This window comes from Tiliqua scincoides, chromosome 3 (assembly GCF_035046505.1).
Source record: "Tiliqua scincoides isolate rTilSci1 chromosome 3, rTilSci1.hap2, whole genome shotgun sequence".
Classification (NCBI taxonomy): Eukaryota; Metazoa; Chordata; class Lepidosauria; order Squamata; family Scincidae; genus Tiliqua; species Tiliqua scincoides.
This window is the reverse complement of record NC_089823.1, coordinates 159,713,992-159,740,908: the sequence shown is the minus strand read 5'-3', so window position 1 is coordinate 159,740,908 and position 26,917 is coordinate 159,713,992. Positions and strand designations below refer to the sequence as shown.

Below are 26,917 nucleotides of genomic sequence, written 5' to 3'. Positions count from 1 at the left end.
CCCTCAGAAGGTAGTGGAGTGCAAAACATGTGTGCATAACTACTTCATATCCCCAATAGTACTTGTGCAACCAATTTAATGAAGATTAGTTCATGAGTTACAGCTAGTAACAATATAAATTGTTTAAGGAAGGATTCAGAAACATAAGCTCTAGAGACACACTGGCTATCAGATTTTAAGTTTGAACATTAATATACAATATATGTCGGTTATACCTCAATATGATATGCAGTCTTATTTGTATTGCTGCATCAGAAGAAGCATATCATGATATAGAAGCTCTGGAGCATCAAGACCCACGATGAAATCTATATGATTCCAAGAGGGAATGTACTTTTGGAAAACTAAATGAGAGATGCGAGGGAGCAACTTTTCAACACTTTTTTTGGATACAACAAAGTCATTTCCACCATACCACACAGCTGTTGGCACCATCATATCTTCTACTTTATAAAATGGAGGTGTAGTCTAAAAAAAGAGAGATGAAAAAGGGTTTCAGGGATCAATTTCATATTCATATATGAATGTTTTCTTTCTCTGATGTTTCAGAAATTACACTTTTCATTACACACAGTACTTGGCAGCCCAATCCACCAGGGCTGCAGCCCCAGTCTCAGGCACTCAGCCCTGGCAATGGCTGTCATGAAAATGCTAGAAAGTACTTCGCGGTGGTCACGCAGAGACAGGCACCAACATGGAGGCCAGTGCAGGCAAGGTTCTGGGTGGATGCACTGGTTGGAGAGGCTCTGGGTGCTGACAGCAGGAAGTTCACTGTCGAGCAGGTGTTTCACGAAAATCCCCTTTTGCCTTTTAGTTGTGATTTTTTCTCTATCTGGTTATGTACTATGGACTAAAATATCATGCAGGTTAAACTCACACAGGCCACAATCAAGTCAAGTCAGGCTCATGGTTACACAACCTCCACCTCCCTGTGGTCCCACATTATGGGAGGAAGTCTGGCATCTTAAATCATTGTTTAAGTGTCTCCTACATTACTGTATTCATTGTATTGTTTAACCCAATCACTGCTTAAGCACTGTATGCAAACTGGAACTGCCTTCTTGTGTTGGTATTGTTTAAGTTCCCCCAGCTAGGAAGCCAGCCATTAGACCCCACTGAATTTTGCTGATAAGGGACATCCTGACCCTTTCAATGTTTTACACACTCCAAGCACCCTGCTGGGTGGTAGTAAGCAAGCTACAATCCAGCTCTGTCTGAAAACTCCTTTTCTAAGAGAGGGCTTCATCCCACATGCTCTCTCTGGCTCGATCTCCAAGGACCAACACATTTGAGTTGTGTCAGAGAGTCCTCCACACAGGACTTTCCCGCCCCCCATCCAACTGCTCTACAGGACAGTTGTGCCTGAACTATCTTGTGCCTGAAACTCTTTCTCTTCTTCCCCCCTTTTTTTCTCCCCTTCTCTCCCCATCTTTAGTCAGCAGCTGGGTTTGGCAGACCAGGGACCCCTAAAATCCTTCCTTACAACCTTTCCTTTTTCTAATTTCCTCGGATGCACCAAATACTCTCCACACGCAACCACCATGAAAGCTAGGTACACTGGATTCAAGTACTAGGACCAAGAAACATACGCTTATCATTTCTCCATGTGCATTATGTTTACCTTTGTGCTTTTGTAATAAAACTATAATCTTAAAAGTTATCTTTCTCTCAGTCTCCTCTTTAAGCTAAAGGGAATTTCTCTGCATTTTGCCGTCTTGTTATCCAGCCTGCGATCCTAAGGTTCCAATAAGGGCAGTATAATAATTCCCCTAAACAAAACAGCCCTTTTGGTAACACAGGATGGAGTGTTCCAGGGCAGAGGAGGGCAGGAAAGGGGCAAAACAGAATGGTTGGAGAGTGGTGGTGGGGCAGGGATGGGTGGATGGGGCAGGGATAGGCCTGGGAGGGGGTGGGGATGGCAGCAGAGGAATAAAGTAGGCAAATCTTCAGTTATTAGATTGCCTACTAACCAATCAACTAACCTCAGTGTTTATTTTCACTGTTGGCCTGGCCTGCTGCTCTTAGTTCCTCCAGCCCTGCTTTTCTCAGCAGCCAGGCAGCCAAAGGTGAACATTGCTCTGCTCATCTCACACACAGACAGCTAGCCATCATTCTTGCTTATTTGTTGCACCTCCAGCACAGTGGCTGGATCAGTTATTAGTGCCCAGGTGCAGATGGGGGAAGTGAGCAGGTGCTGAGCTGAATGTGCTTTCTCACAGCAGGGTAGAATTGGGGTGGATGGAAGCCACCATGGGAGAGCCATGGAAGTGTGCAGTGGGGATTGTCACTGGGGCAGTGATGGGCCTGCCAATTTCCAAAGCCCTCATTCAGTTCTCAACTTGGCCACTGCTGATAACCACCCACATTTGACTCAGACCTTTTAATGACCACCTCAAATTGTTTGCTCCCAAAATATTGCCTCTTTTCTTCTTACCATGTTGTAAACTTCCTTGTTCCTGGTTCCATAGTCAAAATATTTAAATTGCTTTGATTTGAATACCTAGAAAGAAGAAAAGGTAATGGTTTGAAATCTGCTGGATTGTCAAAACTGTAACTTTGATATGTTTACTTGCATCCAAATTATCTGGAGAACTAAATAACCAGAATCTCTTCTATACAATGTGCAGGGCTTTTTTTCTAATGGAATGCGGGGAAATGGCGTTCCGGCACCTTTCTGCAGGGGCCCCTCCCCTTCGGAGGCATTCCAGGAAGGGGGGGAGCAAAACAAAGGTATTCGCTGGGTGGGTGCTGGGGGGTGCAGGGTGGGCAGGCTCCTGGCCCCTGCCTGACCGCACAACAACCCCCTCCTGCCCCCATCTCCAAGCTCTCACCTGAGCCCAGCCCAACTCCCCTCCCCCCATGCTCTGCTTCCCAGTGCAGCTTCCAAGCCAGTGGAGGGTGCGGGGGACACGCGCGGACGCCGAGGAGGAGGACGTACAGCCAGCCAGCCAGGGAGACGGGCTGCGGCACCCACAGAATGCCCAGGTACTGGCTTGGCGGAGGAGGAGGGGAAGGAAGCTGGCTGGTGCAGCGCCCCCCCCCCCCCACCAATCTGCAGCATGAGCCTAGGTGTGTCTACTCAGAAGTAAGTCTCATTGTGCTCAATGGGGCTTGCTCCTGGGAAAGGGTGCATAGCCTTGCAGCCTGAGAGCCCAAGCCTATGCATGTCTACTCAGAAGTAAGTTCCATTGTGTTCAATGGGGCTTACTCCCGGAAAGTGCTGTAGCCTTGCAGCCTGAGTAGATAGGCAGATGAAAGGCTCTGAGGCTGCAGTCCTCTCCACACTTTCCTGGGAGGAAGTCCCACTGCCTCTAGTGGGACTGACTTCTGAGACAGGCAGAGGAGGGGCTCTGAGGCTGCAGTCCTCTCCACACCTTCCTGGGAGGAAGCCCCTCTGCCTCTAGTGGGACTGACTTTTGAGGAGACAGGCACAGGATTGGGCCCTGAGGCTGCCATCCTATCCACAGTAAGCCCCATTCACTAAAGTGGACTTAAAGTGGACTGAGTAGACATGCATAGGATTGGGGTCTTAGGCTGCAATCCTAGGCACTTTCCTCGGAGTAAGCTCCATTGACTAGAACAAGACTTACTTCAGAGCAGACTTACCTAGGATTGGGCTCTTAATCCTGGCAGAGATATATATCTGCACCCGTTTTCACATGCTAAGGGCAGGTGAAAAGGGATTCTACGTGTGTACAACGTGCTGTCCAGCCTTGCCAGAGATCCTCCTCATCCTTCCCCCACAAGCATGCCCTCCTCCAGCCAGTGTTTGCAGCTCCTCTCCAGCAATGCACAGCAGCTACTCAGGGCAGCAGAGAACATACAATTGCATTCCAAGTGCCTTCCCAAAGACACAGAGTGTTCTGATACCTGAATTAAACCATATTTAATGGCTTGTTTGCAAACATAGCTGTTTCTATGTGCACCTAAGGACCCCTCTTGTCTAAGAATTCCTTTTTTGGTCTTACTCCCACAGTTGCTTAGAGTAATTTTACTACATGGAACTCATGTAAGCCATTTTTTGGAATCCATTCACTGTTTCCTCTCCTCGAAGTAGTGCCACACTACATAATAATAATAATTAATAACTTAATTTTTATCCCACCTTTCTCCACGAAGGGACTCAAGGTGGCTTACAACAGGTTAAAACAGATTAAAAACATAATTTAAAAACAGATAAAAGCATAGTAACAAGTCCACCTGTACAGTATTTTTCCCCATGTATAGAAAAAGTAGCTAGGGGGAAGGGGATGTGGAGGTTGACAGCCCAATCCTATGCATGTCTACTCAGAAGTAAGTTCATCTTTAGGGGAGAAGCATATAAAAATATTTTATTTCTCCAATAAAAAATGGTTTATAAATAAATAAATAAATAAATAAATAAATAAAAGATTAACAAGTTGTGAGTTCCTGCACTTTTTTTTTTTTTTTACAAAAAAAGCACTGACAATGTGTGAGAGCTTTTGCAGTAATGGAATCTCAAGAAAGTCATTTCAAAAATCATTAACACAGCGGGCTATCCTATATACACTTACCTGGAAGTAGGTCTTTTTCTACTCAAAGAGTTCATGAGTAGACCTGCATAGGCTTGCATTGATACCTGCATATTTATCATTCTTGGGAAACTATAAATGCAATGGCTAAAGTTTTCACTTGATCCTTGTTGGTCGTTTTTCCATTGCTGGCACCACATCGTGGAGGGTCATTAAAAAAGACATGTGCTGCCCACCATGGTGCTCTTTGTTACATGTGTGCTTCCACACACACACACACACACTGCAGCCATTGGAATGGTTTGGACGCTCCTTTCTCAGTGTCTCCTAGGTGTTGAGAGAGGAACAGCTGAACCCCCCCCCCCCCCGCACCTTTTTGGTCACTCAGGTTAAACAGACAGCTTGTGATGCTCTTGTTTCAGCACTGCTTGGGAACTGAGAGAGGTGTGGCCAAAGAGCATAGTCCTTTGCCAGTAGTCTCTGACCCCTCCTCTTACAGTGCCCTGAGAGACTGAGACAAGAGTGTCCTGGATCCAAAGAGCCGTCACCTTACCTTCCCAGGTAGGCACCAGTGTAAAAAGGAGGCCATTCAGCCACTTGTCTCTCAGCAGTGCCAGGGCAATGGGAAAGAAACAACTGAAACTGCTGCCTTTTACTTTGCCAGCTCTCAGGTAAGGTAAACAGCACCAGACTCTACTTGTACTTCTGCATATACTTTCCTCATTAAGTGTCCCAGAGGCTGGAGAAGAGAGATAATACAAGAGTGAATCACTGCCATAATTTCTTTTCTCATTCTTTTCTGGAACACGGAGCTCCTCTGACACAACCAAATTGCATGTGATGAGCGTGGGAAAAGGCAGCACTATCAGGCATTAACTGAATGTTCCCAGCTCTGTGTTATCATCGCCTTCAAAGCCTTAATGTTTTGGCTCCAAGGCTCTTAAAATGCTGTCTCCTTACATATGAACCTGCTGATCCACTTGGATCATCTGGGAAAACCATTTTCTGTAGCCCATCTCCACCTGAAGTGGAGGGCTGGTTTTGTTTTGATAACACTTGGCTCTTCTGATGATCATGCCATTTATTTTTGTTTCATCATGTCTGGTTCTTTACACTTTTGTTTCATTTTGTCATTTAAAATCTATGTAAGCAGCTGTGGATGTCTTCAGCAACACAGAATACACGTAGTTCGTCATGATTCTGCATACCCCAACAGATGCTGGTAGCTGAATTTGGCCTGCTGAATATCTAGTCCTGCTGAAGGATCTGGAATATTCACAGCTATTTTGGTTAAAACGTATTATTTATTTGTTATGATGCGTATATTCTGCAATTTGGGATCTAGCCAAGATACAGGACATCACAGAGATGTCTTCATAGGATCTCTGTTGTTCCAAGTAGCAGTGTTTTCTGGAGCTGAGCTGGTGTCATTTGCTCAAGGCCAAGAATATCGAGGTGTTTCTTCAGACTTCTGGGCACTGCTCCAAGGGCCCCAATGACAATTGGCAAAATATCGACCTTCTACCAGCAACTCTGGTTCTACTCACAGGTCTTGATCTTCTCACATTATTTACCTTCAGTTCTACTGGCTCCTGGGATTGCAATATCAGTGATCAATATCACTGTTATATCTGGCTCATTGTGTTCTAGATGTTTATCTGCCTGTAATCCAAAGACCCAAAGAATATTTGCTTGGTTGTTCTCATTAATTTTATCAGATGAATGTGGTGGGAAGGTAAATTGTATTGTTTGCAAAGATACCAGTGAACCATAGCTGTAGATATATTATGATGTTCTTTACAGACAGCTTGACTGATCTTTTTCACAGGCACCGAGCAGGTGCTTGATAGTTTCTTCTTACAAAGCCAACAGGTGCTGTTGTCACTGGTCTTCTGAATCTAATCTAATCTGAAACTAACTATAGATTTGATATATGAGTTTTGGAAACTACTTTCAATAGATTAAAATAAATCTTGAGCTGTTGGCACACATACAACCGAATCGGAATATTCAAAGATTGACTTTTGGATTTGAATTGCAGAGAAAACATTCACAAAATCCTACCTGTTGCCAATGGATTCCTGTCTTCACAGAAGTATAATCAGGACAAAATGCAACATACTCATCTACTAGACTCTGAGGAAAAAATAGAATAGGATATATTGCAGAATCTTGGCATTCTCAAAGAAGAATGAATGTCCTTATTGTATAAGTTGTTCATGACAATGAAGACACATTCCTTGATTCACCACAGAAAGTCAAAAAGTAGGAGCAGATGTGGTTCCAGATGAATGTCTAGATATCCAATGCTACCTGCTCAATCTTTTTTTTTTCTATTTCAAGCTATGCAGGAGTCGCACGTGGTTACTTGGTGTCCGTTAGGGAAGCCCAACCCAGCCCATTAATGTATTATTATTTCCTAGCCTGCTGGTAAGCAAGAACTTTGAGAACCACAGACCAAGAAAGCTGTTTTTGGTTGACTGATTGCCCAATCTAATGCCCACCATTGTCACTGATGCAGCTGCGCTTGCAGAGCTACCTGTGTTTGTGGAGCCTTGGGGAGTCATTGCCTGCGCAGCTCACCGTTTGCTGCAGGGTCTAAACAGCTTACAACTGTACCACTGGAAAGCTAGTTTTGGCTGCACAAAGCCTCAATAGGATTTGGGCCTGAGTAATTTATCTCTCCCCCCTCCCATGCATTGCCAGTGGCTTCACTTTCCAAAAGTGCACAGTCTCTCCTCCTTCCATCTGGGTTCCCTAGCTGACATTCCTGAGAGTTGACCAGGATTTTGTGCAGGATGCAATGAGGCACGGCTTCATGCTCATAAATAGCCATTGAGTGGCATAGAAAGTTGTAGCACTGGGGGGCATCTGTGTGTCACCTTGCTCTGAGGCAGTGGTTGGGATTCTCCCAACCCACCAGCCAGGGAAGTACTCCTCTCTGGCCCCTTAAGTAAGTAGTTTTCAATCATTATTTTTACTCAGTCAGAGGCTTGGGAGCCATGTTAAGGCACTCATAGGGCTACCTTCACACGCAGCCCCCCCCCCCCAAAAACCTTGTCACTTCAGGAACCTTTCCAATTGGGTGTAAATAAACCTTTATGTACTCCCGGAATGCTGCACCATAACTTGGTCAAATCCAGGAAACTGCTGGCTGCATGCCAAGAGAGGTTCGAGATAACATTATTGCCAAGGAATGCCTTTAATTATTCCCTGCTCTGGGAGTAGAATTTTGGGGTTTATTCCCAACTGAAGTCATCCATGCCATCAGTTTTGGTCTCCAAAAGAGATTTCCATGCTGTTCTCGGTGAGAGTACCCTGCTTAGAAAGCCTCTTGCCTCAGTAGCCCCTACCTTGATCTCCAGCTACTTTCTCTGCCCACCAAGGGAAAACTTTTGGGCTGCATTTTTTGTTTTTTCTTTTCTGTCCTTGCAGAACGACATTGTACCCTAGCTTACCCAGCAGTTTAGTTGCCCAGATAGGCAACTTCTCTTCTCCTCTCTGCCTCTTAGCCTTGTAAAAACTTCCTCTCCCTTCTAAAATTACCCATTCCCTGGTGTTTGTTTTCAGCATCCCACTAACTCCCTCCTCTGTTCATCTAAGGAAGAGAAAACTCAGCCCAGCTGCCAACCTGGTTCTCACTCTCTCTTTCTCTCCTTCACTTAACCTCCACCTGTCCAAACAGAGCTTATCTACCAATATTTTTTCACCTTCAGCCACTTATCACTGTGCAACTGATCTTAAAAGTAAGCATTGTCTTTTCCTTGTTTCTCTCTTTCTCTAAATCTCTCTATAAAAATATATAGTTTTTTTTAAATGTCTGTCATGCAGTTGCTGTCAGCCTTTTTTGTTATTTGATTTTTCTCTGTAAACTGCTTTGTGAACTTTTGTTGAAAAGCAGTATATAAATACTGTTAATAACACAGGCCTACAAAATTGAGGGTCAGAAAAGTTTTTCCCAAACTTTATGGTTGTTTGATATGAATTGGGAGTGCCCATTCCAAAAATGGCATCCGTTTGCCCTATCATGTCTAGTTTTGGAGATATAGTATAGCCTCATTAGTGAATGGTTCAAGCAGCTTCCTCATGAGGAAGCTGCTTGAACCATTCACTAAAGAGGCTATGCAGTGTCTCCAAAACTGGACATGATAGGGCAAAACAGATGCCATTTTTCGGATCGGCACCCCAAATATACCCAGGAATTGGTGTAAAGTTTAAGGAAGCAAAATGTGTGTTGGCCTGTGTAATTAGAGGCACTTTGAGCTTGTTTGCTCTGAGATCCAGTCAATGGTCCTCAAACAGCCACACACTGCATTTCAGCCTCTCGAGTTATAAATTCCCTCCGTCTAGCTTAATGCTAGTTCAGGCAACCCCTGTGTGTGCATGCTTGCTTGTTGGCAACAGTGTTGGCAACGCTTGCTTCTAGTGAGGTTCACCTGCTTCAAAATTAGTAATTTCTCTGGGAACTGGCTGGACGCCCACTAACTCTCTGCATCCAGTGAGCCCAGACTCCAGTCCCTGCCTGACACCCCCAACAACAGGCTGGTAGAGCCCGCTTCACTGGCGTACCTGGGGGGGCGGGGCAAATGCCCCAAGTGCCGACCCTCCAGGGGCACCTCGGAGCCCCGCCCCCACCCCCGGAGAAGCGCCCAGAAAAGCTGCAGAGAGGCAGCTTGCTGCCTCTCCGTCAGCACCTGGGCGCTGACTAAGCTGCCTCTCCCCCTCCCCTCCTCTTTTATAGGAGGATAGGAGACAGGCACCCGAGAGAGGCACTGATGCTCTAGGGCACCCATTTTGTCTCCTCCTATAAAGGAGGAGGGGAGGGGGCGGCCCACTCGGCTCCGAGATGATGTCATTGCAATTACTTCCGTGTCAGGTGCGGGGGGGAGAAGGGGGGTGAAACAGGGTGTGGGGGCGGAATCCTGGGGGTTGCCCCAGGTGTGGGGAACCCGAGGAATGCCACTGGCCTGCTTGCATGGCCAATTCAGGTAGTTGTGTGCCCGAGGGGCCTGACAGGCTGCAGAGAAGTAGAAGTAAGGCCACCAATGGGGCTTCTGGGGTACCAGCTAGCTCTGCAAGCAGAAAGCAGGTGGCCCACCTCCTCCATCCTGGTCATAGATTAAAAGTTATGGCAGTGGCTCTCCAAGCAGCTCTGCTTATTCCTGGACAGCAGCAGAGTGCCAGCGAGCCTTCAGTAAGGGAGCAGAAGGGATACCCATGAGAAAGCACACAGGAAGTGATAAATCTGGCTTATACTGCCTGGGTAGAGAGAAGGGGTGAATCCCTGGGGAGGATACATCCTACTAAACCCCATGGCAGGGTGGTGATGAGAGCAGTAGTGATGAGGCACGCTAGCAAGGCAGACCCTGGCTCACCAGTGACTCTGCACCAAACTGCAGTCAGGGAGGAGGATGGAGAATGCAGGTGTTGGAGGAAATTAAGAATAGTTTCCTCTTTGGGGGGAAACAGAGTAGCTTATGCAGCAGACCCCCCCCCCCTTTTGGGGATCACCCCAGGGAACCTCCCTCACCCAGCTGACTACTATTCAATAAAAAAGACAGAGGCAATGGCTTGTTAAAGTTGCAAAAGTAAAAGTTATTTACTTACAGTTCCATTGAGTGTATAATTATAGCATCTGATTAGGATCAGAGGTTCAGCTGACACTTAGAGATAGCAAGGCCCTGGAGCTGCCTCGCCCTGCATGCCTTGTGCTCAAGATGGCCTGGGCATCAGATCCCTGGTGTGCACCATCTTAACAGGTCGGTGGTCAGGGGACAAGAGAAAGTGCTCAGAGGAGAAGGGAAGGATAAAGGGTTAGGGCCACACCCCACAAGGATCACAGAGAGAACAGGTAGAAAGGTCAGATTCACTGGGCCATAGCTTGACTCCTTCTGGACAGCATCCTGCCCGCTCTGAACAGCAGACGGAGTTACATCAACTCCAACAGCAGGAACCCCCTCCCCCTGAAATCTATCAGAGACCATTCTTGCCCCAGCACTAGCCTGGGGGGACCACTGAGGCAGCACTCTCATAATGGCCGCAAGTCCTCATCACAGCCCTCCGGAGGTCCTGCAGTCAGAGTGCCCCGGGTGGGGATAGGCTCCTGCAGGCGCCAACATAATCACAATTTACCTTGTGACCACAGCCACCCCTTCCAGGCTCCCACCTTTAGGAAAGACAAGATGAGTAAAACAAGGAAAGATTCCCAAGTCCAATTGTCCTCACCACTAATTAAACCCAAATAAGGAAGCATGTTCACAGGCCAATGGAGCTCCTAAACTAGCTACCACACCTGTAGCTGGGTGAGACAGACAAAGGCAGGACATGTCAAGCAGCATTAAGTAACAAAGAAAGGGGCCTTGATTAGCTTACCCCACAAAGAATCCCATAGGATTCTATGGGCAAAAAGATCTATAAAGACCCTGGGCACAAGACCCTCATGTTCTTCATTCTTTGCCTCCATCCTTCCTTGCTGTTGTCTGTGATGTCCTGAATGCACTGGTGCTGTGTGATGCAGTCCAGCTGCCATTCAAGGACCACCATGCCAGAATGCATTCAGAAGGGATCACCCCACTATGCAGGGTCCCTGCATTTCCCCCATGTCCCTACATGTTACTCATGTTCTAAAAAGCAACACCAGTCCTTGAAAAGTTTCTGCCATTTAGGCAAAATATAAACATAAGAATATAGAATCCGCTTACCACATTTTGATTATTCTCATTAAATCCTGCTGCTGTGTAGACAAATTGGAGACAAAGTTGGTCTATCCCTTCATAGCTGCATATTTTGGCACAGTTGGCTTTCACATGTTTACTAGCAAAACTGAGTTCTCTCGTCCCCCATATAAGCTGGGAATTAAACATGCAGGATATTTAGAAAACTGTCCAAATGTCGCCTGAGTCACAGTGAAGCATAAAGGTTCTGTCCGAGGATTTTTCTTCATTAGATTAAGGTTGGCTTTTTTTATACCCATGAATGTAAGTATTTCCTTGTCCTGAGATACCTAGACTTTCAGGTCCCAAAGGGGGGGGAATAGGATTTGGATTAGACCTCTTCAGCCAATCACACCCCTCCCCACCCTTCTTGCACCCAGTTACACCCGCCCCCATTCCACCCTCCCCTACCCCTGCGCTGCCTGGCGGTAGCTTACCTGCTGCATCCGGTGTAGTGTCTGGATGCAGCAGTGACGTGCTGTGGCATTCTGTGCTGGTGATGCACGGAACATCTAGTGATCTGGAAGTGATTTAACACTTCTGAGATACTAGGGCTCCAGGTGCAACTGGAACCTTGTTCTGGTCAGGTCTGGAGCCTGAGGCCTGCAGAGGTTGCGCGCAGCCTCTGCGGGCTTCAGAAAGTCCCTGCAGGTGTTTTAAAAGCTCTTCTGGCATTTGGCAAAAACTGGAAGTGCTTTTAAAACAACTCTAGAGGGCTTTCCGAAGCCTTCAAAGGCCATGCACAGCCTCTGCAGGCCTCAGAAAGGCTCCTGGACATGACCAGAGAACATCTGTTCATCTCTGGGATGCAGTGCCAGTGGGACGGCGCGGGCCTTTCTACCAGTGCATTCAAAAGGTGCATTACAGCACATCTGTGACATCCTAGGCTGGCACAGCAGCCACTGCACTAGTACTAAAAAAGAATAGGATTGTGCCACCAAAATAATCATTTGTGCCTCCCATAACACAAAGCAGATAGGGGTGCTTTGCAGAGCCTGTTCTATCTCAAGAGGCATCTGTGTGTTCAGGTTTATCATCGGGTACATAACAGTGTGTATAGACCACACTTCTAGCTAACTGATGTGAAGAACAGATTGTCAAACATCCAAAAGTGTTATTTTCATTCATCTACAGTTTTTCCAGATTATCAAGTGGATGTCAGTGGCAATCGCCCACTACTAATGTAAGAAAAAAGATAATGGCATGATGAATTAGTACAATGACAACGTTATATGTGAAATACTGACTTTTGCCAAGTTTTCTGGTATTGACAGAAGGATTTTAAATAAACCTTTGGTGTTCACCAGTGTGTAGACAGGAGCAAGGCTGATGAAGAGTTTGACCTTTTGAGCCAACTGAGGCAGGACTGAAAAGGCAATGAGGCCTGCAAAAGAGAATGAGAAAAATCTCAGCTGCACTATATACCTGTATTCAGGTTTTGGACACCTGAAAATAAATCCCAGTAATGAGATTGCTGTCCCTGCCTGTTCCTCATTCAATTTGATCCTTCTTTCTGGGTATCCTGCTAACTTACCCCTGCTAACTGGGTAAGAGGAACTTTTTCAATTGGGTGCTCCTCTTTTCAGCAGGGGGAGAGTAAACTGGCCCGCCTCACCCCAGCAGTGTCTTTTCTAGCGGCTATCTGCTGGTGTTCTTTTGCGTCTTTTTAGATTGTGAGCCCTTTTGGGACTGGGAGCAATTATTTATTTCATTTTTCTCTGTAAACCTCTTTGTGAACTTTTTGTTAAAAAGTGGTATATAAATACTGTTATTAATATTAATATTAGTAAGATAAGAACAGGCCCTCAGTTTGGCTGTACTTGTCGTAAGAGGCGACTAAACAGCCACTGGGTAGATGGGACTCATCAGCCTGGGAAGGCAGCTCATCTGAGAGAAGGAAAACTCTGATCCCAAACCTCCACTGCCTTGTGGCTACATCCAGTTATGGAAAAGGCTTCAGGAGTCAACCTCGAGGCAAAATCCGGAGCCGGAGTCCCTGAGGCAGTTCAAGGCTGAACACAGTCACGTTCTGGCAACTCCTGCGACGCCGCTGGAACCAACCATATTGGCCTCTGCCTTTCCATTGGACCATTTCAGCGACGTGGAGTGGGGGGATTTGCTGCATGGGTAACAAACAGCCTATCCTCCATACCTACTTTACCCAGGCTTCGCGCACTGGAGAGGACACTCTGTTCCAGAACCACCATTCAGAGCATGACACCATAGTCTTCCGAGACTGAAGGATGCCAACAACAATATTAATATTATTAATAATAATATCCTTGATTCTGTGTATTGAGTTGGTTTCTCTTTTTTGGAGTGAGGGTGCCCGCATGCCTTAATATAAGACCAAACTCTGACCAACAGGGAACCATCTTTTCATTTATTTTTCTATACAAGTTACTTTGTAAATACCAAATGTTTTTGTTGGGCAATGGTAGATAATTTTTACTACTACTAAGAGCAATTTGGTCTGTACAGTTCCCAGGGGCCAGTGACTTTATCCACATCTGGTCCTTGTCTGTGCTCTGAAGACTTGCCCCTGCAGTGACCTGAAGTATAGTCTTTCTCTCTAGGGAGGGAGAGATCATGCCTTTGGACAGGCCTATTCAGATCTTGTCAAAGTGCGTAGAAAGAATGTGTGGGGGAAGCAAGCAAGCTCTGTCCCATCCTGTTGTGCTCCCCTTAAAGCCCCGGCCCTTGGCTACAGTGTCAGATGCTCATCACAGGGAGAGGTCCTCCCAGTGATTCCTCTCCTGTTCCAGATCATGGGGAGGAGGTGGATCACATGTAGTCAAGTGTCCTGGGTGCAACTGATCCCTGAACTTTGCTTTCATGCTCCACTTGTGGCATGTTATATAAACCTGAGTTTCAGCATGTTTTTATCCTGAGATCTGTTTTGCCCCTATGGCTGGGAGACTGAGACTTCAGAAAGGATTTAAAAGTGAATTTAATTCTGTTTTCTCAACTTACCTGCTGCAGAACCCTGGGAATGGCCCATATAATATAATGCATGTTGCTTAGTTTTCTGCAGAATAAAGTTTATTGTTGCTGGAACATCATACATCCCTACTTCATGAACACTGAAATGTACACACAAACAAAAAAATTGAGTTGAGACATCTCACAACTATACTTGGATATTATAGTAGAGTATGTGGAACAGAGCATAATAACATTTTCATTAACAGGACAATATTGTAGGCTTATTGTTCTGTGGAAATGATATGATAATAAGCAATATATTTTAGTGCATTTATGCCCTAATTCTGTCCCAAATCTAGATCATCCTGGAACCTTTCAGAAAGCAGCAGGCCCTTGAGCTCATCTGGAAGTATTTCCTCTCCCACCAGAATCTGGATTTTGAACAGAGTAGAATTCTCCCCTATCTCAAATTATGAATAGTGAATATTGAAAATGCTGGTGTTTCCTTTATTAACAGAATTCACATCCCTTGAAAATGCCCTCTCTTTCCACTGATACTTCACAAATATTTCGTTTGGAACATGGTAACTGCTCTGCATTCTAAATCTTTCATCCACCTTTCATTACTCTTGACTTCTAAGCAGGAAACTGAGTAACAATGAACTGCAACTGATCCTCTGAAGTTCTTTAGACCAGTGGTTCCCAAACAAGCTCCGAGTTTGGAAACTACTGTAAGTGCTTGTGAGGAAGGGACAAAGGCAACAATGTGATCACCAGGATTGCGCTGCTGCCAGGGACAAAAGGGTTTTGTTTTTTTTACATACCCTTGGCAGCACCAGCCTTTCTGGGGGTGTGGGGAGCCCGCAGAGCCCTCCGTCTTACGATTTGTGATCACAAAACTGGAAGTGAATTACAACCACTATTTTTAGCTATTCTGTGGTTTAGGGAGTACTGCAGAAGGGTCTGTAGGCTTTCTGCACTTTTCAGAAGATTGGCGCTGCTAAGGATATGTTTAAAAAAAAAACCCTTTGGTCCCTGGCAGCGACACAATCATGGCAATTATGTCACAGCCTTTGCCATTATCCCATCCCTTAAGGAGACAAGTCTTCCCTGGCTAGGCTATCATGATGCCCCAGTTGGGAACCTCTGCTTCAGACAGGTGTTGTTTTTGGAAGTATTAATCCTGCACAACCCTGAGACAGTCAACTGGAAAGAAAATGCAGTTCAACTCCACCTTGTGGCTGACAGACAGAACCACAGTCGGCTGACTCCAGATGAAAGGAAAGTGAAAGCAAATACTTTGTATAGGGTGGTTGGACACTTTGATGTGGTCATCTTGTCAGAATGTCATTTCTTTTTCTGCCACTCAGAAATATTGCATCATTGCTACTTATGAATGAACACTTCCTTGGTTAAAGCCCCAAACCCATCCTCTGCCAGCCTGGATGTTGCAGCACTGCCGGCACAGCGTCCACTGCATTTTATGAACCAGATGAGAACCAGGTGGTCTAGGAGAGGTAAGCAATGACATTTTTACTTACTTCCTCTTCTTCTCCCTGTTCCCAAACCAGATCTATACCAGTTATTTTGCTGGCATAAATCTGTTCAGCTGAAGGGAGCATTTCAGGCCTGGAAGGGAGACATAGGATCCAGCAAACATCGCTGCCACCAAGATCCACCCTAATTCTCTCCTGACTTGCCCCCAGCTTGGCCCAATTCCTGCACTGGTTCCCCAGCCACCTCGTTACCTGTACCAACAACAAGTCTGCACCCTTTCATTGCCAGCGCAGGGCTTACTGGCTGCTGCACTATTAGCAGCAAACTATAAACCATCAGAGGAGCTGCAGCGATGGCAGCCCATGCAATATGTTGGAGGACCACAAGATCTTGTAGCATATCAGGTGGCTATGATTGGGCTGTGTGCCTCGGGATGCAATCCTAACCAACTCTCCAGCACTAAGGGCATGACAACTCTAAGGTAGGGGAGCAAATATTGCCTTATCTTGAGGAGGCCTCCGTAACTGCTCTTCAACTGCAGAATGCAGCACATGCCCCGTTGGCACAGCTATGCCAGAGCTGGAAAGTGGGTTAGGATTGCTCCTTCAGTTACCATCTATATGAAGGGCACAAATGGCAAGTTGAGGAGTCTCCTGAATTCTCAGCATAATCACTGAGAACACTAAAGCAAGTCAATTCAGATATACTATTCACATATAGCACACATGCTACATTTTCAGTGTGTACTTCCAAAACAGTGAGTTTCCTTCCCATTAGAATTCTGAACTGGGAAACCCCCAGGCAAAAATCACAGCTGACCCACAAAATCAGTAGGAAAATTTAGACAAGTCCTGATCTTCAAGGGCCAAGTTGTTCATATTTACATAAAAGAAAAAAAATACACATTCAGTCTCATGTATGTGAAACACAAACCAACAACTAGTTTGCTTGTGGTGCGTAAGAAGCAACTGTTTGCCATTGCATTTGAAGCATGAGTAGCATGACTATTTTCTATCAGCAGTTTGAGGATAATAATATTGACCTGTTTTATGGACTGTTATAAGGATTAAGGATTATTGAGATAATATATAAGAAGCACTTGGAACTACAACTGTCATGGTAGCTGTCCCCCTCCACAGCTGCTAGCCAGTCTGACCTAAGTGATTCTTCCTGGATCAGTCCAACAGAGCAAATCCTAGTCACTATCTATGTGGAAAGAACCTAAGATAATTCTAACATCCAAAGCAAGAAACAACCTCCGTGGATGTGTGATCATAGTATTTAGTTTGATTGTTCAACCAGGATTTTAAAATATTAATTTCGTCAACAATGCTGGAATGGGTTTATTATTTATCAATAACCCTGAGTCAGAATTCATACCAGGAAGGCAGCCATTGTTGTAATTCTTTTTCAGGTAATGTGGAGCCCAATCCTATCCAATTTTCCAGCACCAGTGCAGCTGCATTGCAGCCCCAATCTAAGGGAACAGATGTTCCCTTACCTTGAGGAGGCCTCTGTGACTGCCTCCCCACCAGCACATGCCTCATTGGCATGGTTGCACCAGCACTGGACAGTTGGATAGGATTGGGTCCTCATACTCTCTGAAAAAAGCAAAGAGGCAGTGGAACTTCTTGAATGGTCATTTTTAGGAAAGCTCTGAAAAGCGTTTGACTTGATGTTCACATTATGACATGAGCCCCTGTGTTTGGGAAAACCTCACTGCAAGGACTTGAATTAACAATTCCTGGAATAAAGCTGCAAAGGGGTAGAAGGCAAAGATGCCCTTTCACCAAGATTTGTTGCCCATCTCCCAAACTGTAAACTGTTCCTTGAGCTTACCTGAAATCCCAAAATTGTTGCTGGTCAATGGACAGATCCAGGTGCTTTCTAGACCAGGTGGTCCCTCTGCAATTTAGAATCCAGACATCATAGCCAGCATCTGCTAGGACAAATGCCAGACTGTTGCCGGGGAGATTCATTATCCAGCACCTGCCCTCAGTTGGAAGACCATGTACCAGTAATATAACTGGCCTATGTCCTGAAAAAGGAACAAAGAGAAAACTGGAATCTGAGGTTGGTCACTCTGCCTTGACAGGAAAGTGGCACCTGGGATGCTTAGTCTGGACCCAGGAGTATTATGTGTCACTCTACACAAGTAACTAATTCCATTATGTTGGAGAGGTGCAGCACAATCCTATCTTGCACTGGAACGGGCAAGCCAGGAGGCTTGTGCTGGATTCAGCACAAGATAGGACTGCAAAGTGGCTCAGCCGAAGGTAAGGGGAAACTCTTCCCCTTACCCCTGGGCAAACCACTGCAGCCCCTATGGGTCTCCTTAGACTTGCGCCACCTCCTGAGAGCAGCGGAGTCTGAAGAGAGCTGAGTCTGTGCTACGCTGCTTGGGGAGCAGGGTTGGGATCCAGCATAACTGCTGGGGCCCAGCCCTGCCTCCCACTCCCCACCCATCCACCCCCAGAACCGCCCTCTACTTGTTCTTCCCCGCCCCAAAATACCTCCCTCCCACTTCCTCCCCACCCATCCCAGAGCCTTGCATTGGCCGATGCAAGGTTCAGTCCCTCTGTCGGCGCGGAGACTAGATTCAACCTCTGCAGGCTGGCACAGGGAAGAAGTGGGTGAAGACAAGTGCAGTTTGGGGCCACAAAGGGGGTGAGTTCAGTGGCAGCTGTGTCCACCAATTCCGAACCCCCTTCCTGGGCCTGATCCACCTTCCTGGGTCAGTATGGACTTGCATCAGTGATATTGCTGGCTCGGGTCTGAGTTGACCCACTGGGCCAGCAGGGGCTTACCCTGGGGGAACAAATGTCTCCTTAGTTCTTTACCCCCAAGTAGACCTCCCCCAGGGCCAATATTCTCCTATGAGATTCAGCAGACACTGGGTTGGTGCTGCTGCATTACTGCATGGGGAGTTAATAGGATTGGGCTGCCTGTTAAAAAACAAAACCACCAACATAAGGACAGGTAAGAGCAACTTCAGGTATGCTCATGTGGTCCTGGTGACTCACAAACTGCATTAGCAGGAAATCTTCCAGGGGGTGCAACTGCCGTGGCTTAATCATAACTCTGAATGGGCTTTCCATTTCCAGGCACATACCTAATATCCCCAGCTGCCCCGATAACTGACTTGCAGGAGGAGAAGAGGAAGTCAACAGTTATTCAAAAGATTGTGATCCTTTTCTCCATGAATCTTTTGTGCATAAAGATATATCTCCCAGTCTCTCCCCACCCCACCACCTCATTTGTCCCAAACCAACACCAAAACACACACACACACACACACACACACACACACACACACACACACACACACACACACACACACACACAGTGCATACAGACTGGGATGAGCAAAAGGGAATCTTCCAGCTGGTCTTTCCCTCACAGAGAAATTAGGGAGGATCAAATGTAAAAACAGTAACCTTCAAACAGTTGTACAAAGCACTGGCATTCCATGATAAAATACCTGTCTTTCCAGGACTGTGCACTCCATAAGGAATTCTGTTTACCTGTAGAAAATAGCCATCTGCTGTCAGAATTTCATACTCTTCACTGGGGTATCCCCAATAGTCAATAATTTCACTCTGCAAGGGAAAAAAATAAATAATGCTTGACAAACGTATCCAGGAGTCCAGTTAAATAATTTGGTTAGCCAAAGGTCTCATAAAGAAACAACAACCGAATCCTAAGGTTTAACCCTCCCCCCTTGCAGCTGCACCAATATGGCTCACACTGCATCCAGTGGGGGGGGGGGCAGTCCCAGAGGTCTCCCCTGGGTAAGCCTCCACAGCACAGATGGGTGTACTCAGACTTGTGCCAGCAAAATCACTGCCGCAGGTCTGCATGGACCCATGTTGCAGGATGGGTCCCGCAAACAAAACAAAAAGGAGGTTTAGATTCAGCGGCAGCGACTGAAAGCACCCTCTTCTCAGACCTGATCCACCTGCAGTGCTGCCTCCATTGCCTTCCCTTTCTGACCAACCCCTGTCCCCATTCCTCTTTCCCTCCTGCCCTGTCATGCTCTCCTACTGTCCTATTTGTGTCAGTGATGATGATGGGGATCCATGATGATCCTCCGGCGCACATGAGAAGGTTCTAGCCTTCCTGCTGGCACTCTGGCAGCACACAACCCCATGTGCTGCATGAGGGCTTTTACAACTACTGTAAGGTAGGTAATGATGCTAGTGGAACACTTATTCTCCCAGTATTGGGCTCTAAGTGACATCAAACCATAATATGCTATCAGAACAGTCTAGAATTAATACGTTTCCTGATTCCTTCTTGCTAATGTTCAACTGGTAGAGCCAATGTTCTACAAAAAAATGTGAATCTTAAAGCAGAATTGCAATAACAGAATGTCCTACAGCCCTATCCTAGGCACGCCTAATCACAAGCAAGTCCCACTATAGCCAATAGGGCTTGCTGCCAGGTAAGTGTAGATAGGATTGCACTCAGCTTCACCACTGCTAACATGTGTAACCTAAAGGCATTTATGATGACTCCAGATCTGAGGATCTCCATCTCAGAGCCAATGATCCCAAAGAGCCTTCAGATCAGCCATTCAGAGTGGAATGGGCTGAAGTATATATTAAGAAATAGACAAGTTGAAGGCCCAGGTCACATTTATAGCCACCAGAAAGAGGCTACTTTCACTTTTGGGCAACCATCACCATTTGATGGTTGAGAATTGCTGTTGCCATGTTGAGTGATGCTGGTTTTCTCTTGACGACAATAAACAGCCAATGAAAAAATGGTCCATAGTACTATAAGGTATGCTGTCTAGTGTCCATCTGTATGGTGAATCACTGCACAGGAATGGATGAACATGTGAAATGTATGGCTCACTCAGCTAAGCCCCCTTTCCTTGGTTCTTTATAGGAAATAAAGCTTTGGAAGTCCTCCAGGTCCCTGAATATGAAAAGAAGACCTGACTCAAGCACTTGACTCAATACCCTGAGAAAGGATGAAGATTCTCCCAAGATATATCCTGCTCCTGAACACTGGTTTTTAAAAAGTCGTGCAATTCCTTCATAACAATGCAACTTACTATTTCAATATGCAGCTGAGTAAGTAACTTACAATATTCATAAATTCTTGAGGATTCACGTGTCTTTTTATTAACTCTGTATTTGCAGGCTGTAGGATCCAGCATGCCACCACCATAAACAGCCACATTGCAGACCTGTGTAAAATAATATCAGTTGTTTCAAAAGAATACCATGTCTAGCCTCTGAAATACCCATTTTGAGGATTAAGGCTGAACGATGCAATATAGATTTAAAGATACAACCATACAGCAACCTGAAGGAAACTGTGAAGCAAGGTAAATGTCAAGGTAAGTGTTGAAATATCCTACAACCTTCTGCCTGCTTGCTGCTGCGGAGAGGAGGAAAGGAATCTCTCTAGCCTAATACTCTCTTCTCCACCACCTTCTCTTCTGCTTCTCCTTTCCCAGTTCAGTGCAGGACATTAAGCATCTATTTACCTGCCACCCAGGTGTTTCACCACCAACCCCTGGAAAGAGGGTCAAGGAAACTGAATTGTTCTGTCTACCTGAAGCCAAACAGCTTTTAAGGTAGACATTGCAGTGCTATGATGTAGCATATGCTATGCTATGCAGTGCTATGATGACATCACGTAGCTAATGATCGTGTAACCCAGTGCCAAGCTCAAAATGTTGCCCCGGAAGTGACATCACAATCGGAAGTGACGTCACGCTCAGGCTTTTTAAAAAGTGAAAATTGGGAGGAACCCACGTCCTCTCCCCAGCAGCTTGCCACCTACTTGCTCTGCTGCCTCCCCCCAGTCAGTGGCATAGCTAAGGCATCTATCTGCTACCTGGGGTCAAAGAAGGTTTGTGCGCCCCCCAGACAAAATCAAATTAAGTAAATAAATAAAACGTGTGCCCCTTATAGTTTTGAGATAATGTGCTGGGGTGAAGAGGGATGATTGTTCTCCCCTTGCTAAATATAAGAGGGGCACCACTTGAAAATGTGCCTTTTACCCAGTTAGCAGGGGTAACTGTATTATGATACATGGAAATGAGAGCTGACTCATATTAGCAAATAATTGGTTTCATGCTATATCATGATAACATGTCATTGCAATGTCAATAATAATAATAATAATAATAATAATAATAATACAGGCATTTATATACCGCCTTTCTTGGTCATCAGATTTCTCCTCAGAATTTCATTCAAGGCAGTTTACATGGGCAGGCTGTTCTAAATCCCCATAGGGATTTTTACAATTGAAGAAAGGTGCTATCTTTCAAGAACCACAACATTTCAGATGGATCTTTTATGGTCTGTTATCACTTTCTGGCCTCCAGATTCCTCCCACGCAGGCTGACAAGCAACTCCTTCATCTCTCCAAGAGCAGGTGGAATAACTTGGCTGGGCTTGTCAGCTGCATTCAAGGTCTTGCCATTCACGGTGCCGGTGGCCTCGAACTAGCGACCTTTGGATGTTATCTTCAGGCAAACGGAGGCTCAACCCTCTAGACCAGACCTCCTGCCCTAGACCAGACCTGACCTCCTATTAATAACATAATAATATGTCACTGGCTCTCAGAACTATCCGTCTCATAGGTCAGTTTTCAGTTAAGAAAATCCACTTTTTGTTCCATAATGCAATTCTGTTTTGATTTTCTGATTAATTGGCCATAACTTTTGATAAAATACAGATATTCCAGTGCAGCTTGTTTCATTGCATTCTGCATTAAATTACCTTTCCAATGATATACAGTACAACCTCCATAGTTGACCACCTCTCTATAATGACCACCTCCTTAAGTTGAACTAATTTTCACAGTATGGACAGACACTGCATATAAGCTATGGGAGACCAACCCCTCTATATTGACCACCTCCATAAGTTGTATCTTGACCACTTAGACCATTGCACAGAGTATTAATTTACCCTCTGTAAGTTGCCCACTGAACGCGATACTGTGGGCCTGTGTTTTGTCTGGTTTGTCCCATCTTGGAAAAGCAAGAAGCCATGTAACAATCCCTCTCCTATGCCTGCTAGTGCATGTGCGAAAGGTTTTTTATAGGTGGGCACACTGCACATAGCCGACAGACCTGCACCGGCTGCCAATTGTACCTGGACATGTACCAAGTTGTGAGGGACATGAGATTGCTTGTGCATAATTAAGCCACTGTCCTTTCACTTTGGTTCCCATCACCAGTGCATTACTTTACACTTATATTGAAACACAACTGCTATTTTGCTGCCTATTCTCCCGGTTTGGAGAGCTCCTTCTGGAGCACTTCACAATCCCTTCTGGTCTTCACCACTCAGAAAAGTTTAGTGTCATCCACAAACTTGTCCAGCTCCCTGCTTATCCCTGTTTCCAGGTCATTTATGAAGATGTTGAAAAGCACCAGTCCCAGGACAGATCCTTGAGGCACTCCACTTTCCACCTCTCTCCACCTTTTTGTCAATTGCCCATCGACACCCACTCTCTGTTTCCTGGTCCTCAACCAATTCCCAATCCATGAGAGGACCTGTCCTCTTATTCCCTGACTGTGGAGTTTTCTCAACAGCTTTTAGTGAGGGACCGTATCAAACACCTTCTGGCATTTAGTGAATCTGAGGAGACTCAGTGGAGGCCAGGCAGCCTAAGTAAAAAAGTGTTGTTTTTTTTAGCTGTTGGGGCTATGTAACATGCTACATGCTATGGGCTGGCAAGGGATAGCATTAGTCTGCCTGTCTGCTATGAAACCAAGTATTTTTTTTAACTTACAATTTTTTTTAAGCTTATGAATTTTCAGGGTTTTTTAAAACACTGATTGTGGGCTGTTTATTCTCTCTCTCTAGATATAGGTGATATAAATAGTAAGCATCACAAGAGGATCAATTCTCATTGATATTTGCAATAAAACTTTTAAAAAATCCAATCTAAATAATAACTTGGCCTTGCATTTGTTGTCCTGGGAGCTAAACATGATAATATTTAAATGCCTTTTTTCCCCTGTATGTTGACCACCTCCCTATGTTGACCAATTTCCTCCAGTCCCTTGGGTGGTCAACTTAAAGAGGTTCTACTATATAACATGATAGTATTATTCATACATACCAAGATTTACATACCAAGATTTTCACAATTTTGGTCACTAGTGTCATGCTCAGCCTGTTGCCCCCCCCTAAAGCTTGATGCCCGGTGCAACTGCTACCGCCTGCACTCCCTTAGCTACGCCACTGAGTGCAAGCCTGGACCACCAGCCTGAATCCGTGAGAGTGACAGGCTATTGAGGTCAGTTCAGGTTTTCTTTCTGACTCCTGCATGCCTCAGGGCAGGCACAGGGTCCCAACTCCCTCTCTGTCCCACACTATACCTGACATCCATTTCTGCATATTTTTTGGTATTTTTGTACACTTCTAGACCACCAGAGGACTACTCTTTCCTAACATATTAATATACATGTGTATGCAGTGCCAGTGCAGGAGGTCTGGTCTAGAGGGTAGAGCCTCCGTTAGCCTAAAGATAACATCGGAAGGTCGCCAGTTCGAGGCCACTGGCCACTTCTTGAATGGCGAGACCTTGAAGCAGCTGACAAGCCGAGCTATTCCACCTGTTCTTTGATATGAGCGAAGAAGTGTCTTGGCTGCCCTTCAAGTGAGAGATGCTGCTTGTCAGCCTGCGTGGGAGGCAACTGGAGGCCAGAAGTGATACCAGACAAGAAAGATTCACCTGAAATGTTGTGCGGTTCTTGAAAGAGAGAACCTGCATCTGTGATTGTAAAAATCCCCTTGGGGATTTAGAAACAGCCTGCCTTTGTAAACCGTCTTGAATAAAGTCAGAGGACTAATCCGATGACCAGAAAGGCGGTATATAAATACCCAGTTATTATTATTATTATTATTATTATTATTATTATTATTATTATTATTATTATTATTGGCATACCAAGCGAGCCAAACCCATTTCCACCTTTGCACCCTCTGAACTGGGAAATCATTTTATTTAGCTAAGTAGCCGTAATCCCTGCATCTACTCAAGCTTCCTCCCAGCAGATACAGTAAGATAATATTGGCCATTGGCACTGCTGGTCATTGGTCCCTATATGGTCTTCGGTGTCTTGTGAGCAGTCAAACTAACACCCTTCGTGTTTCTATCTCCCCCCTTTGGTTTGGTGTGATTGTTGTGTATTTGAGTCTAGGACAGTGTTTCCCAAACTGTGGGTTGGGACCCACCAGTGGGTCATGAGGTGATTTTTTTCTTTTTGTAGGTTATGAAAAGTTTTTGAAACATTAAAAAAAAGCTTTGTAAGCATCCTTCCCTGGTTTACAGAAGAAAAGCATTAGCTGGAATGCTAACCTGTGGTTTATGGTAATCTTCATAACCCAAAATTAAAATGCCATTTTTTAAATTTTCTCTAGCAATTGGTGTGCCATAGATCATGTGTGAACGCAGTTTTAGCCTTCTGCCTGGCCTGGAAGCCCCCAATTGCACATCTTGCTCTCCAGTTCAGCCTTCTGGGTAACCTGGAATGACTGTAAAGGTTTGGGAGGAACAGTCCTTGGACTCCATTTCTAGGGAGAGTCTAGAAAATATTCACACACATACTATATATAATAGCAGCTTTAGATACACAGGACACCAATTATTATTAATAAATTAATTATAAATTATAAATTAATAATATATAATTTCTTTCTAGATCTCTTTTTTTTCTAGTGGGCTACGATAGATTGTCATTTTTAAAAGTGGGTCCCGGTGTTGAAAAGTTTGGAAAGCACTGGTCTAGGATGTCTTGATCTATCTTTTAATTATTAAGAAGGAGGCCTGGAAATTAGTCCAAGGTCTCTAAAAAAATGCACAGCTTACCTTTATCTGATAGAGCAGTGTTTCTCAAACTGTAAGCTGGCACCCACTACATGGGTCGCAAGCCCATTTCAGGTGAGTTCCAAATTCATTTCAATGTGTTATTTTATTTTTAATATATTAGACTTAATGCTACCAGGGTATGCGACTTCATTTGGGGAAATTACAGAACTGTACTTTTAATAGACTACTATGTATATGCTTTTAACAATTATAGTCAATGGGTTTCTCTCATCCATTCAGATGACTCTATCACAGGTATGTGTGGATGTCAGTCTTTGAAATATTTGGGAAATTTTTTAAAAAACAGATCAGCTTGGGAGGGTTAGGAGGGTGGTTTTTTATTTTAAATAAATTTTTAAACTTATACATAAGCTTTTAATTTACTTAGGCTGCAATCCTAACCACACTTTCCTGAGAGTAAACCCCATTGAACAAAATAGGACTTACTTCTGAGTAGACCTGGTTAGGATTGTGCCCTTAATTGATTTGATTTTGTTGTATGGGAGGTTTTCCTCCTTGATTATGTCACTTCCAACCATGACATCACTTCCAGTGGGTCCCAACAAACTGTCATTCTAAAAAGTGGGTTCCAGTGCTAAAACATTTTAGAATCACTGCATAGAGCAAGGGCTCTGAGGAGCAAGGACAATCTCTACTTTCACACGATCTCCTCCTTAGTCACTTGGAGCAGTGATTCAGAGTAATTGGGCAGTGGGAGAGACTAGCTTCTCCCCTCCAAACAAGTGAAGTGCTTTACAATCTGTTTGGGGGCTCACTTTTGCACCTCAGTCCCTGCTCATGCAGTCAATACCCCCATTGCACACATGTTAGCCCATGTCACAGAGCATGCCAGATCACACTACTCCACCCTAAAGAGGCTGCTTGACATCCTAGATGCAGGAGCTATTATCTGCGGTTTCACCTCTGAGGTTCTTTGAAAACCACATGTGCAGGGTTTACTTGATCTTTTTGCTCTGCTGCTGAGACTGCATGCGCCCAAGTCTTGAAAAAGGCATTGGGATGGAGTGGCCGGGTGGGTTTCCCTCATCCATTCAGATGACTCTGTGTATGACATCACCAAATCTAGATGATTTAAGTTCCAGCACATAGCTAGAGACATTCATGGAAGGCACATCCATTTACTTTGCCATTAATACAGAAGGCCAGCATTACTGAGACAATGTAAATAGTTATCAATAGGGACTGAATTTCTAGCTAGATGCAGTTAGGGCAGGGTTTTTCAAACTGGGGCGTCGCGGCGACCCAGCCAGTGGGCCCTGGCCTCTGCCCCCTTAAGGGGCGGGGGCAGCCTGGAGGCAGGATGGAGGCAGCGGCGCGATCCCCAGGATCTGCTTTAGTGGAGGTGGGATGCGATCGTTCCGCTTTTACATTCACTGCTGCAGGGAGCCCTGCCAAAGGTTCGTACCGGGCTCCGCA

The 26,917-nt window shown here is 45.2% G+C and overlaps 1 protein-coding gene across 1 annotated transcript; it reads right to left on the bottom strand.

Moving 5' to 3' along the window:
* Nucleotides 1-234: 234 nt before the first annotated feature.
* Nucleotides 235-20,818, bottom strand: LOC136644082 (putative lysosomal acid lipase/cholesteryl ester hydrolase). The gene is made up of 9 exons (XM_066619596.1): nucleotides 20,723-20,818; nucleotides 19,110-19,227; nucleotides 17,468-17,666; nucleotides 14,180-14,289; nucleotides 12,454-12,590; nucleotides 11,195-11,341; nucleotides 6,558-6,629; nucleotides 2,435-2,500; nucleotides 235-468 (listed from the first exon to the last, which is right to left on the bottom strand). Exons 1-9 carry the CDS (start codon nucleotides 20,816-20,818, stop codon nucleotides 235-237), a joined length of 1,179 nt encoding a protein of 392 aa, XP_066475693.1.
* Between the last annotated feature and the right edge of the window lie 6,099 nt (nucleotides 20,819-26,917).

Bases quoted from the DNA above. Each gene is read 5' to 3' on its own strand.
- LOC136644082 (XM_066619596.1), bottom strand. From the start codon at position 20,818: ATGTGGCTGTTTATGGTGGTGGCATGCTGGATCCTACAGCCTGCAAAT. The intron at 6,630-11,194 runs GTAAGCGGATTC...TTTTTTCCTCAG, and splicing joins ATGAGAATAATCAAAATGTG to AGTCTAGTAGATGAGTATGT. The intron at 2,501-6,557 runs GTAGGATTTTGT...TCTTCTTTCTAG, and splicing joins CAGGAATCCATTGGCAACAG to GTATTCAAATCAAAGCAATT.